This window comes from Urtica dioica, chromosome 1 (assembly GCF_054948205.1).
Source record: "Urtica dioica subsp. dioica isolate 48M chromosome 1, U.dioica_male_clone48M_v1_H2, whole genome shotgun sequence".
NCBI classification, from domain to species: domain Eukaryota; kingdom Viridiplantae; phylum Streptophyta; class Magnoliopsida; order Rosales; family Urticaceae; genus Urtica; species Urtica dioica.
The window spans coordinates 22,161,528-22,176,035 of record NC_142756.1 but is presented as its reverse complement, the minus strand read 5'-3'; the positions used below and the strand labels follow the sequence as shown (position 1 = coordinate 22,176,035).

Below are 14,508 nucleotides of genomic sequence, written 5' to 3'. Positions count from 1 at the left end.
CTTCTTGGGACTATCCCGAGCCATATCGGGTCGGATTCATTATGCCACTCGGGGTCGATCCCACCTTAGCTACACGGGGTCGTATCTTCGAATTGCCAGGGAGGCATTGAGCGACTAGGGTCACGAGCCATAGAGGCATTTGAGTGACAAGGGTCGGAGCCAAGGTTGCTTTGAGCGACAATGGTCGCGAAGCCAATGAGACATTGAGTTACAATGGTTGCTGTCGTGGACCTTGTTTTCAAGGCTTGATTAAGGAGTCAAGCCAAGGACTTTGTCAATGGTTTCTTTGTTTGTACCCGGTCGGATTGTCTCGGTCGTATCCATTCCGGGGTCTTGATTTCATATCTCACCGAGACGTCTCAGTCGTCGCCGACTTGGAGTCTTTTTTCTTTGTACCCGATCGGATCGTCTCGGTCGTATCCGTTCCGGGGTGTTGTTTTGTATCTGGTCGGGGAGTCTCAATCGCCCCCGACATGTATTATTTTGTCTTTGTGCCCGGCCGGATCGTCTTGGCCGTATCCATTCTGGGGCCATTGCAGTTTGTTACGGGAAAAGTATCATGTCACCAAGGCAATGACCTTTGAGGTAAGGTCAGAGGTCGTGGTCGAAAGCTTCCATGGAGAAAGCTTTGGGGTTAATCTTCGTCGTATTGAAAGTTTTCCGCGGAGGAAAAGAGTTTGCTGGTGGAAAGCCCGTGGTTTTTCTCGGGAACCCCTCCTTCTAGCGTCAAAATGTTAATCGCGTTTTTGGATTAGCAGTAAGAACCGTCCGTGGTTCGATCTAGGGTCGGACCCTATGACCACACGTAGGTTGGGTTTGGTGAAAAATACTTGATTGGGTGGTGGAGATGGCCGGGTGGTCTTGGCCGAGTGAAGATGACCGGGTGATCTTGGCCGAGTGAAGTCGACCGGGCGATGTTGACCGAGTGAAGTCGACCGGGTGATGTTGACCGAGTGAAGACAACCGGGTGATTTTGGCCGAGTGAAGATGGCCGGGTGAAGATGATCGGGTGATATTGGCCGAGTGAAGATGACCGAGTGGTCTTGGCCGAGTGAAGATGGTCGGGTGGTCTTGGCCGGGTGAAGATGATCGGGTGATATTGGCCGAGTGAAGATGACCGAGTGGTCTTGGCCGAGTGAAGATGGCCGGATGGTCTTCCTTTTTGGCCGGTCGGGTGGTCATTTTCTTTGGCCATCCAGGTGATCATTTTCTTTGGCTAACCGGGTGGTCTTTTTTGTGGCTTTGTTTTGAAGATTTGTCAAGAACTCTAACTTGAAAACATTCTTTGAGAGTCTCTTTTGAAAAACATTTTATGAGTGTTGACTCGGAGCTTGGCGCGTGAGTTGGCTTGTGGGTTTGGGCCTTATGTACGGGTTTGATGTGTCATTTTTTGCTCTCGGGGTGTCATTTCTACCTTGCGAAAATCTGGCCCAACATCACATATTCTACATTTAATTCCATTAATCCATAACACATATTCTAAATTTAATTTCAATAATCCATAATTACATATCAATTATCACATATTCTACATTTAATTCCATTAATCCATAACACATATTCAAAATTTATTTCCAATAATCCATAATTACATATCACATATTCTACATTTAATTCCATTAATCCATAACACATATTCTAAATTTAATTTCAATAATCCATAGTTACATATCAATTATCACATATTCTACATTTGATTCCATTAATCCATAACACATATTCAAAATTTATTTCCAATAATCCATAATTACATATCACATATTCTAAATTTAATTTCAATAATCCATAATTACATATCAATTATCACATATCACATATTCAAAAATACATAACAAATTTACAAACACATATTCAAAAATACATAACAAATTTACATACACATATTCAAAAATACATAACAAATTTACATACACATATTCAAAATTCGAATTTGAATAACATTACATCATAATCATGTTCAAAAGTTCAAAACCACTAAATTAAGTATAATAATGACAAATCCATACACAATTTAAACAAAATCAACCAAACAATTCAAAAATCTAATTTCCGATTCTAAATCCCTAATTCCGGATTACAAAAATCAAGAATTCAAAACCAAATTCAGATTTATGTTACTAAAAATGAACACAACTTACAAAAACTAACAAAAAATCAACAATCCTTAAGAAATTTTAAAAAAAAAACCCTAATTTTGTCTTACATTGAAACTGGTCGGAATGAGTTCGGGATCCCAGCCGAAAGCGTGTTTCTCGCCGGGAAGAAGGAAGAAACGCTCGTCTAGCTGCCGGAATCTTCAATCTCTCGGCGGGATTCGGCGGATTTGAGTGAGTTTTGTCTTGCGCAATGACGGGAATGGGAACCCTAGATCTTGGCGTGAATGATAAATCTTCGTCCGAGTTACCCTTTTATACCCCGATTTTTATGAAAAATGCACTGAACCGGGCCGGCTTTCACGAACCGGGATGAAGACCGAATCCCGTCCGATTCCCAACGATTCTCAGGGAACCACACGGTTTTGGCTTGAACCGTGCCGGATAGTGCTCTAAACCTGGTTCCCGGACGAGTTTCGGAAGGTTCTCATGGGATTTTAATCCTTGTATATGCTTAACGTACAAGAAAGAAGTAATTAGCAAATATTATGTAATCAGCTTAATAACTATATGATAATCTTCCTAATAACTATGCAATATTCTCTATAATATCTAATAATATCATGATATTCTATAACACTCCCCCTCAAGTTGGAGCATAGATGTTAATCATGCCCAGCTTGTTACAAAGATATTCGACCTGAACTTCATTAAGCGTCTTTGTGAAAATATTTCTTACTTGATCGCCTGTTTTTACATATGATGTGGGAATCGAACCTTGTTGAATCTTCTCGCGAACAAAGTGACAGTTGATCTCAATATGTTTTTTTTTCTTTCGTGGAAAACTGAATTGGATGCGATATGGACGACATCTTGATTGTTGCACGATAATTTTGCTGGTAAAGTGACGTCGAAGCTTAACTCTGTCAATAATTGATATATCCACATTATCTCACATGTTCCTTGTGCCATGTCTTTGTACTCCAACTCAGCACTGGATCTTGACACGACATGTTGCTTTTTGCTCTTCCATGAGACCAAGTTTCCTCCGAAAAATACGCAATATCCAGTAGTTGATCTTCTATCCATCTTGGACCCTCCATAGCCAGTATTCGTGAAGCATTCAATCTGAGTATGACGACGATTTAAGTATAAGATCCAACGTCCAGGTGCTCCTTTCAAATAACATAAGATCTGCTCCAATGCTGCCCAATGGTCAACTGTCGGAGACGCCAAAAATTGACTCACTATACTGACGAAGTATGCAATGTCTGGGCGAGTAACGCTGATGTAGTTCAACTCGCCGACCAATCTTCTGTACCGTTCAGGATCATCCATCAGTTCTCCCTCCTTCGTAAGTTGCATGTTGGGAGTCATTGGGGCACTGCATGGTCTAGCACCTAATTTTCCTGTCTCGGAAACCAAATCGAGTACATACTTCATTTGCGATAAGTATATACATTTTATGCTTCTCGATACTTCAACACCCAAGAAGTATTTTAGCGTTCTGAAGTCTTTTGTTTGGAATTGAGTGTGTAGGAATACTTTGAGAGACGAAATGCCAGTAGTATCGCTTCCTTTAATTATTATGTCGTCAACATAAACAACCAGGAGAATGACACCATCTTTCATGTTCCTGAAAAATACAGAGTGGTCAGATTCACTCTTTCGAAGCCCAAATTGTTCAAGGGCCTGGCTAACCTTCTAAACCAAGCACGAGGGCTTTGTTTTAGCCCATACATTGCTTTTCGAAGACGACACAGATGGCCATACTCTCCCTGAGAAACAAAACCAGATCGTTGCTCCATATACACTTCTTCATGTAGATCTACATGCAGAAATGTATTCTTAGTGTCGAGTTGATGAAGGTGTCAGTCATGAGTTGCCGCCAACGAGATGAAAATTCGGACATATGTCAAGTTGGCAACTGGAGATAAGGTATCGAAATAGTCAGCATCATAGGTCTGGGCAAAACCTTTGGGGACTAAGCGGGCCTTCAATCGAGCAAGTATGTCATCCAGATTCATTTTGACTGTGAAGACGCATTTACATCCAATTGCCCGTTTTCCTGAGGGAAGAATAACCACCTCCCAAGTACCATTGTCATCTAAGGCATTCATTTCTTCTGCCATTGCTTTCTGCCAACCTGGATGATCTAAGGCTTCACGGACAGTCTTAGGAATTGTGATGGAATCAAGGGACGAAACAAATGCATATGAAGAATATGACAGAAGATTATATGAGATAGAGGAAGAGATGGGATAAGTTTACTGTCGTTTACCTTTTTCGCAACGCGATGTGAAGATCATCGGTCGGAGGTGGATATGATGACGAAGGACCCGATGTAGGACATGTTTCTGAAGGATCAATGAGCGTGTGTTGTAGTGGATAGACACGACGAGTGTAGACAATAGGTGGTTGAGGAAGAGGAGGTGGTGAAACACTGGGAGCGGGTTGAGAGGTGTCTGTGGAGTCATGTGCTAAAGGAGGGTATACTGTGAGGGTTATGGAACGTCTGGGAAAGTAATGGAGAAGACTAAATGATCATCATCCTCAGGTGGTGGTAAGGCTAGTTTCTCAGATGTAAAGTATGGCAAGTGTTCCCGAAAGGTGACATCGATAGACACAAGATACCTTTGGAGATTAGGACAATGGCATCGATACCCATTTTGAAGACGAAGGTAACCCGAAGAACACACATTTTAAATATTTTGTATCTAATTTCGTGAGACCTGGATGAACATCTCGAACAAAACACGTACTACCAAAGATTTTTGGAGTAATTAGGAACATAGACTTTTTAGGAAATGATGTTTTGTATGGAATCACACTTTAAGAACGGATGATGGCATACAGTCGATAAGAAAACATGCAGTAGAAATGGCGTCAGCCCATAAACATTTTGGAACACCTGTTTGAAATAATAAGGCTCGTGTAGTTTCGAGAAGGTGTCGATTTTTGCGTTCAGTAACTCCATTTGAGATGTAGGATCAACAGATGATGTTTCATGGAGAATTCCATTTTGGGTCATGTAATTTTGAAATTGACTAGACATATATTCTTTGGCATTATCACTACGAAAGGTGCGAATAGATATATCGAATTGAGTACGAATCTCAGCACAAAATAAAAAAATAATGAGAATAATTATGAACGAGTTTTCATTAAAAATAACAAGGTTACACGAGAAAAAACATCCACAAAAGTGAAAAAAAATATTGAAAACCTAGTTTAGACGTAACAGGACAAGGACCCCAAACATCTGAATGAATTAATTCAAATGGAGCGCTATATTGCTTATTGATCCTAGGACAGGAACTAAGGCGATGATGTTTAGCAAACTAACATGACTCACAGTCTAATGAAGAAACTGAGTGAAACTGAAGATAAAGTAACTTGAGAAGATGAAGGGATGGGTGACCTAAACGGAAATGTTCTTCAAGTGCAGATGTGACGCTCGGGCAAGCAATGGATTTGGATGTGTCGAGAATGTAGAGGCCTCCAGATTCATATCCTTTACCAATAGTCCGTTTCGTCACGAGATCCTGAAAACACAAGAGTCGGGGAAAAATGATATTGAGCAATTTAACGATTTTGTGAGTTAGCTAACAGACAAGAGGTTAAATCATAAGTTAAGTAAATGCAAGACATGAGATAATGATAGAGAAGGAGTAGGTGTGATAGTGCCAGAGCCAATAACATTTGAAGGGGATCCATTGCTAAAGTAACCGTGGATGCGAAAGTATGAGGTGTAAGGGTGGAGAAGATTTTTGAATTACTTGTCATATGATATGTGGCACGAGAATCAATTACCCATTTAAACGATGAGGAGAGAAGACACACATTCGGGTTACCTAATTCAGCAATGGCAGTGAAAGATGGTTTCGACGTCCTTAATGATTCCTGGTACTCGGAAAATTTGGCATACTCATCACCAGGTACACGAACTAAATCATCGGAGGAGGATGATGCGACATGAGCCCATTAGTTCTTTTGAATTTTGTATTGAAGATTTTTGTACTCTTGTATGGTGTGACCCAGTTTCTTGCAATAGTTATAAGTGATCGTGGCAGTATCTTTAGGACGAGAATCAGAATTCCTTGGGCCTCCAGGTTTGTAATTAGCAGTACGGTTTAAGCCATATGTGTTTCCAGAGAGTAGAGCTCCGCCGACAGGATTAGGCGGGTTTCCCTCCGTGTGAAGAACGCGGCTGAAAACCTCTTGGAGAGAGGAAATGTTGGAGCCAGAGATGATCTGGGACCTTGCAGTGTCAAAGGTCGGAGGTAGTCCGGCAAGGAAACTCATAGTGGCCATTTGCTCTCGTTGTTGCTACTGAACTTTCACATCAGCGCTGAAGGGAAGCAACATGTTGAGTTCTTCATAAGTTTTCTTGAACTCCATAAATTAAGACGTGAACGATTGGTCCTGCTTCTCAGCCCTGTAGAAGGCTTTGCACATATCGAAAATGCGAGAGAGATTTCCTTTTCCGGAATAAAGGAAGTCCAAATAATCTATTAATTTTTTGACGAACTCGCAATGATTAACAAGATCAACTACCTCACTACCAATGGAGTTCCGGATTTGGAGAAAAAGGCGAGCATCCTCGCGAAGCCATGCTTTCTTTGACTCGCCACTCAGAGCCGTATCGGTCAAATAATCATTTTTGTCAATACTCTGGAGGAATAAACAAATCGTCTTTCTCCAATCGAGGTAGTTTGAGCCATTCAGCTTGTGGTCTGTGATCTTCGAGAGGATGGGCATGATCTCTGGCACACCAACAGGTTTCTATTCAGTCATTTCGATCTAAACGCAATTGGTAGCCACACAACAACAATGAGACATCGAGGTGTTACGAGACTGAGACAAACAACACGGGCATGGAGGCAAAACTTTCTGACCGGAGAGGAAAACTGAAATAAATCAGTTGAACAGGCTGAGGAAGGATGGACGAAGCAGGCGGAAGCAACATGATCGGGAAACAACGGCGGCAGGGCGGCGCGTGGTTGAAGCTTTGGGTCGGGAACCGGCACAGACTTGGTCAGAATTTCATTATGAGTGATTATGGGTGGGTGGTGAGGCTTAAAACTCTTCAGAATAGAGAGGAGAGTTGATGTGGGTTTTTTTTTTTTTTTTTTTTTTTTTTTGAATTATGGAAAAGGGGTAAAAAGAGGCTGATTTTCTAGGGAAAAGGAGGCTGATTTCGAATCCAAAGAAAGGAATGCTAATTTTTCGAATTTATGATGGATTAGAGGCATTGCTCTGATACCATGTTATCAAAGAAGAATTGGAGAAAAATGTTGTGTTTCTTATTCACGTTCGGGATGTATTCATACACGTACATATGCTTAACGTACAAGAAAGAAGTAATTAGCAAAAATTCTGTAATCAGCCTAACATCTACATGATAATCTCCGTAATAACTAAGTAATATTCTTTATAATCTCTAATAATATTATGATATTCTATAACAAATTGCAATGAAGCTTAAAAGCAGTTTGTTGAGTTGCTACTTGCTTCTGAAAGTGTAGGAAAAGAAATTTGAACAAGTAACTGGTTAATGCATTGAAGTGACAATCTGAGCCAAAAAAGAAAAAAAGAAAAACGAGTAAAAAAACTTAGAGCAAGAAGTATTATTCAGTGTTACGTAAGGATTTGTGTACACTTTAGAGCTTGTTATTCCAATCCCGACAGGTTAAAAAAAAAACAAACGAAAATCACACGCACGCACACAATAATAATTTTTTTTTTTTTTTTTAAAAACCCTCATTTCTACACAGATCTGTCACTATCTTCATTACCATCTTCCGCGCCACCGTGCAAAGTGGCGGCCGGAGAATTCGAGGCCGAATTCTCGGCAGTGGTGACGGCACCGGTCCCATCTTCATCTTCTTGTGCCCGCACGAGAGACGAGAACGACAACGGATTGTGAGTAGAGCTCGCCTTCTGGAGACCCCGAATGGCTCGCATGGCCGCGAGGGTACTTCGGTAAATGTCCATCGTCTCGTCCCCGAGGTTGGACGGCCCGCTTACCGGGCTCTTCCTCCTCTCTGGCGGCTCCGACTTGTCGTGAGTGGATTCGATGATCTCGGCCTCGAGCGGGAAGAGAAGCTCCAGATTTGCCTCGCAGTCGCGCACCAGCCTCGTCAGAGGCTCTGTCGAGAATGACGGTTGGTTCAGGGCCAGCTGTGTGAAAGGTAACCTCAATAGACCCCCCGTCCGTTTGTCATACTTTTTCAGAATTTTAACGAGTCCTAATCGAAAATAAAAAAAAAAAAACAAACAAACAAACAAACCTTAGAACAGAAACTACTCAAAATTTATAAAACTAAGTATAAAAGCTCGTTTTTGGACAACAGTTCCAGAAATTTACATGTTGTGACAGATTGACCTCTATTTCTTCCACAAGTTATTAACACCATCAATATCTAGACCTCAAAAACTTGACACTAGAAGTCCTCAATCTAACTTCGGGCGATTTTTCGGCGAACTCGACGAAAACAAAAATCTAGACTTGAGCATAAAATTACATAGGTCGTTGGTCTCGCACAGATTTCGCAAAGTATTAATTGAAGTTATGCGAAATAGGGATCAAGGTGCCAAGTTTTCTATTGTTCAGGGGTCAATCTGCGGCAACCAGTAAAGTTCAGGAAATTAAGGGAATGTGGTAGGGGTTACCTGCAAAATTTAAGGAGCTGTAGTTTTTTAGAAGAACCATCTCTCCGTGGATGGTGACGAAGTCCTTGCGAATGTCCATCATCTCTTCGCTGAACTCGCTCTCCGACGTGAAAGCCATACCATTGTTGCTCTTCTCCTTCAGCCTCTCGATTCTCTCTTTCAGTTCCTGTGCCAATCCCAAATTACATAACCAAAAAAAACGAGTCCTTGAATTTTCAATTCGAGTTGCAGATCTCGCAGAGTTTCTCGTGGATTAGTGATCGGACCTAGAAAACAGACTAGACTAGAGCAAGTATTTCAGCGAACGGACCTGAAAGCGAATGACGAACTCTTCCTCTTTATCGACGTAGAAATCATTAAACTTTTCGAGCTCTTCGTTGAGAATCCTGACGAACCAGTGTTGGAGGTTGTTGTTGTTGTTGCCGGTGGTGGTGGGGCCAAGATCATCGCCGCCGGGGATCGGAGATGTGGCCGGAAAGTTCTTGAGGAATTTCTTGAGGGGTTTGTAGCAGAGGAATTTGTCCCTCCATTCCGGTAGGGTTTCTTCGAGGTGGGTCGTGAATTCCTTTCCGAATTTCATTCTTTCACAGCGACCAGAACAATTGGAAGAGAAAGAAGGTTGTTGATAAACAAAATTGTTTAAGAATAATAAATCCAATTCTCAAATCAAGGAAAAGAAGAAAGACATAAGAAAAAAAATCCCTAGTTAATGATATGATTGAATTGTGCTCGAGTCTTCGGTGATGCGTAGACGGGATATTTGAGAGAGATATGAGATTGGAAGGAATTTTGGAATATCTAAGGTCGTGATTTTTTTAATTCTAAATAACTACTTGCATGTATTTAATTATATGTGGTTTTATTTATATAAAATTGGAAACCGCACTGATTTATTAGTTAGCTGCCTGTGTTAGTGGTGCATGTCCCTTTTCTTCTTTTTTCTGAATGGACTCGCTTGCTGTTTGAATGTGGATTTTGGAACTTTTCATGTGTCTGCTCTTATCGCTTTCAGGTAAATTACAGTGAGGTAAGATTTCGATACCTAAATATATAGATTTGTATTGCACTAAAAATAGCTGTGTAGAATTTAATGATAAATTTTTTTTTTTTTTTTGATAAAAATTTAATGATAAATTGAAAGTGTGCATTTTCTATTCCTTTTTTAAAATAGCTATTTTCACCATAATAGAATTTAATGCGTCGAAAAGTACGACAGTACTTTATTTATATTATACATTTACCTTTATCTCCCCAGGATTGTTAATTCGTAACGATTATAAACAAAATGGTTTCATTCTTCTCTCACAATTTCTTCTTTTAGGTCACTTTTCATTTACAAGATTCCTTTTTGTTGGAAACAAATTGCAACCAAATATTCCATGTCCACCAAGAAGCCTATAGCAACCTCTAGTTTGTTTATCGCTCTAAAGCAAAGATTCCCAATAGAAACATTAATGGCAAACAAGGAAAAGAGTAGCAAGGCGTTCTGACATACATAATTGAATGAAAATCGTTCTCTAAAAAGATGTTCAAGGAAAATCTCAGACACAGAAAAATTCCAGACAGTTTTGATCATTCATGGATAGATAAAAAAAAACCAAAAAAAAAATAAAACTCGATTGAGACGCCTGAAAAACGACCATAGCTGGGCGTTTCAGAGATTTTATATAGTAGAGAGAGCCTGGAGGACATCAGTCTTCAGGTCTTCAAAGTCTTCAACTCCAAAGCTGAACCTCACTAAGTTATCCTTGATCCCATACTTAAGCCTGCCTTCTGGGGTTTGATCCCTATTTTTCATAAACGCATAAATATTATAGCAACCAAAAACAGATGCCATATCATCTATAATAACAGATATTCGAGGACTAAGCACATCAACGTGGTGATATCTCACACCCACCAGTTCGATAGATGTTAAGTCGTAACATTGTTTGGGCAGAGAGCTACTCATATATAGTTTCCAATCAATACACAGAGCAGAAGGAAGAACAAATACCAGTAAGACATTATGGCTGGCTGATCAACGATGCTCTCACAGCCACCAAATGAAGGGGCAATGTATGGAATTTTCAGGGCATCGATAAAATTTGCTGTCCTGTGCAAGTCGCCATCAATCTGCCATAATCAAGAAAAATGCCTTTATTATAAAAATTTCACACAAGTATATAGATTCGGGATAGAGTTTGATAGAAGTTTGAGATGAATGAAAGCATTACACACCTCAAAACTGACGACCCCACCAAAACCAGTCATTTGCCTCTTGGCAAGTTCATGCTCAGGATGACTTGGCAAGCCAGGATAATAGACTCGTGCTACCTGCCAATAATATCAGAAGGCAGGTAAAGTCAATCAATCAAAGTTTAAAAAACTAAAGCAGATTCAGATCTCTCTCCCAAGTCCTAAGATGAGCTTCTGCATTTCATACCTTGGGATGTGCCTCTAAAATTTCGGCTATCCTCAAAGCAGTAGAATTCTGTTGCTGTACACGAAGATGCATTGTCTTCATGCCGCGAATTATCAGGTACGCAGCATTCTGTAACGGCACAAAACAGCGATTAGGTTATCTAAGAACAACCTATAATGATCTAACAAAGAAGCTAAATGCTAAAAGGTGTGGTATAAAGGTGAGACAATCAACTAATATTATTATCCAATAAAAAAGATAAATTAATTTAATTGATCGAGGAGACAAAAAAACTGACCGGGTTGAGAACACCACCCATGACATGGTGCAAATCGCGGATTTTCGTGATCAAATTCAGCGGACCACTGATACATCCACCAAGGACCTGAGCACAAACACAACCTCACTTAAATCTTTATGATTTTCAGTACTAGCTTTGCATTTAATCACATCCCAACTTACATCATTGTGACCCGCAATGTATTTTGTTGCAGAGTGCAAGACAAGATCAGCACCAAGAGCAAGTGCCTTTTGGTTCATAGGTGTGGCAAAAGTACCGTCTACACAGACCAATGCTCCTTTGCTATGGCAAAGCTTGGAAACAAGCTCAATATCAACGCAACGAAGGAATGGGTTGGTAGGAGATTCAGTGAAGAATAGGTCAACCTGTGAATTCGTAACTACATTAGTGAACATCAGAGCTTTGAGATCATCGATTTTTCTGAATTAGAAAACAGTTTCCACTTACTTTATTATTGTTAAGAGCAGCTTCCAAGGCCGCATAATCAGCAGGATCAATGACTGTGGCCTGCATATTGAATAACTAAAAATTAAGAACAAAATATGCAAGAACAGATACAAATATATATATATATATATATATATATATATATATAATATATATAAAACCAAAAAAAGTTAACGAGGAAAAAAATTATAAGTATTTTTCAATTCAATAAAAATAAAAAATAGTGAAAATACAAGGTTAAAGCTAAATGAGATAAACCATATCCGATCTCTAAAAGCACAAAAATCATAACTAAGACTCATACCGTGACTCCCATCTTGGGAAGCTGCGTCTCAATGAACACCCTAGTCTTGCGGTAACAATCGGTGGTCGTGACAATATGCCCACCCGGATTAAGCAATGCCATGAACATGACCACGCTAGCGCACATTCCAGATGCCATTAGAACTGTAGATTCAGCTCCCTCGAGAACACTAAAGCACACATTAACAAGCAAACAAACAAATAACAGACTATCAATATCAAAAAGCACTAAAGCCACAGAACAGTCAGGGTTCCATATAAAAAAAGGAAGAGAAGAAGTAAGGACCTTAATTTATCCTCTAAAACAACTGTGGTTGGGTTTCCATAGCGTCCGTACTCAAAACTCGCTGAGCGTTTTTCCTGTGGTATGAATCTAATCAATCAAAAGCACATGGCTAATAAATGCAGATAAGTAAATCACAGAAGCAAAAACCAAGTTTCCATTTCCAATCATAAACCCTAGCAACAAGTTAAACCCTGGAAATACATCTGCTAGCTACAAGTTAAGACCTTTGAAAAAAAAACATTTCAGTATCAAAATTAAAGACAAGAAATGAAATCGCAGTACCTTGAAGTCAAGGAGGTCAGAAGTTTTCTTGAAAAAATAAGCAGAAGTGTTGACCACAGGGGTCGTAATAGCGTCGTTAACAATACCGCGACCCAATCGCTCACCTTCATTCAACAATGGACATTTATCAAATAAAATCAAGCACAAACACTAAAACCGTCGAAATCCAAATATTTAGCATTGAATACCAGCATGAACTGTGAGACTTCCATAAGAGGTTAAGAACGAGGTTTCTTTCAAACCCTCGACCTTCGAACCTCCATTCTCAGCCACCGCCACGTCGTCTCCGATCTCAATCGGAGCCACAACGCTTTCCGCGGCGGTGACACCCGTGGCAGCGGCGTCGACGGCTATAGCCGCCGGCGCCGCCGCCGGGTTCACGGAGGGCTCAGGGTTCGCCCAAGAGGCCGCGACGATTTGAGCCACGCCGATGTTGCAGCAATTCCGCCGAGCCTTGATGCTCAGCTGCCGTACGAAGTTCGGCGGAAACCTAAAGATCAGCGACGAAAGTCCGTGGCTCGAAGCCGCCGGAGATAAGCCGAGCTTGGCAAAGGAAGGTCGGCTCGGACCGGGCTTCTGATTCCGCGACGAGCCGGAGAACTCCGGATCCGAGCGGCACTCGAACGGAGCGAATATCTTCGAATACGACGAGACCGCCATTGATTAGGTTTTCAGCTTTCTCTCTCTAAAACTCGGCAAAGGAAATGGAAACGCTTGAAACTCTTTTTCCTTTTCTCTTTCTTTTCTTTTTCTTTCGTCGATCTCTCTGGACGGGTTTTTATTTTGTCATATTTCTGGTACGCTCGCTTAACCGTGGAATGCTTTACCCAACTAACCACGGTTGGTCTCGGGTTAGGTTGTTGACGTGGCCAGCAATGACTGGTTGGGGTTCTTGGCATATCCCAACCCGCAGTGTGGGCCCCATTTACGATGACGTGGCAGAATAAAGTGGCGGCTATTTTTCCTTCACTGTGGTGCTGACTTCATTAGAGCGCTGCCAGGAGAGTGTCTGACGTGGAGAAGATCTGTACGTATACTGTCGTTTTCGTCTAATTGCAATGTCCCTCGTAATTATCAGTGTCACTAGGGATGGCAATTTCGTGTTCGTGTCGTAATCGTGTCGTGTTAATCGTGTTTGTATAAATAATTGCTAGAATCAAATCCGACCATTTATTAATCGTGTTTGAAATCTAGATCCAAATCCGACCGTTTATTTTTTTTACAGATCCATAACCGTTTAAATTAAACCGTTTAATAGTCGTGTTAAATGGGTATTTAATCGTGTTTTAACCGTGTTTAGATATTCGGACTCAATTAGTTGCGATATAATTATAAAAAAAAAAAAAAAAACATAAGTCATAAGATCAGAATTGTCATCTTTCTTTTTGTACTAACTTTCGATACATCGACACTGTTTTTTCAACTGATTTAGAATCACAATCCATTTATAGCCTGTAAAAAATAAAAAATAAAAACACTTACACCAAAAACAAACACACTTTAAACTTAACCCAAAATTAGAAGTTCAACACTGCCCAAGACCAGAAGTTCAATAATACCAAAAATCAAAAGTTCAACAAGTACATAATCAATACCCAAATTCACATTCACATATTCAACAAATACACTACGAGTGACTCTCTAACCAATACTCATACGATTTAAAGAAACTGAATATGATACGTTATAATGAGACTATAGTTATTGCGACTGTCAA

The 14,508-nt window shown here is 40.4% G+C and overlaps 2 protein-coding genes across 2 annotated transcripts; both read right to left on the bottom strand.

Annotated features, from left to right (window-relative positions):
• Positions 1 to 7,699: 7,699 nt before the first annotated feature.
• On the bottom strand, positions 7,700 to 9,627 carry SPX4 (SPX domain-containing protein 4). The gene is made up of 3 exons (XM_089615384.1): positions 9,079 to 9,627; positions 8,769 to 8,934; positions 7,700 to 8,344 (listed from the first exon to the last, which is right to left on the bottom strand). Exons 1-3 carry the CDS (start codon positions 9,346 to 9,348, stop codon positions 7,863 to 7,865), a joined length of 918 nt encoding a protein of 305 aa, XP_089471510.1. The 5' UTR covers positions 9,349 to 9,627; the 3' UTR covers positions 7,700 to 7,862.
• A 575-nt stretch (positions 9,628 to 10,202) lies between these two features.
• Positions 10,203 to 13,579, bottom strand: MTO1 (Pyridoxal phosphate (PLP)-dependent transferases superfamily protein). The gene is made up of 11 exons (XM_089615375.1): positions 12,980 to 13,579; positions 12,792 to 12,895; positions 12,510 to 12,583; positions 12,225 to 12,393; positions 11,921 to 11,980; positions 11,635 to 11,838; positions 11,471 to 11,557; positions 11,194 to 11,301; positions 10,989 to 11,084; positions 10,765 to 10,883; positions 10,203 to 10,555 (listed from the first exon to the last, which is right to left on the bottom strand). Exons 1-11 carry the CDS (start codon positions 13,449 to 13,451, stop codon positions 10,432 to 10,434), a joined length of 1,617 nt encoding a protein of 538 aa, XP_089471501.1. The 5' UTR covers positions 13,452 to 13,579; the 3' UTR covers positions 10,203 to 10,431.
• Between the last annotated feature and the right edge of the window lie 929 nt (positions 13,580 to 14,508).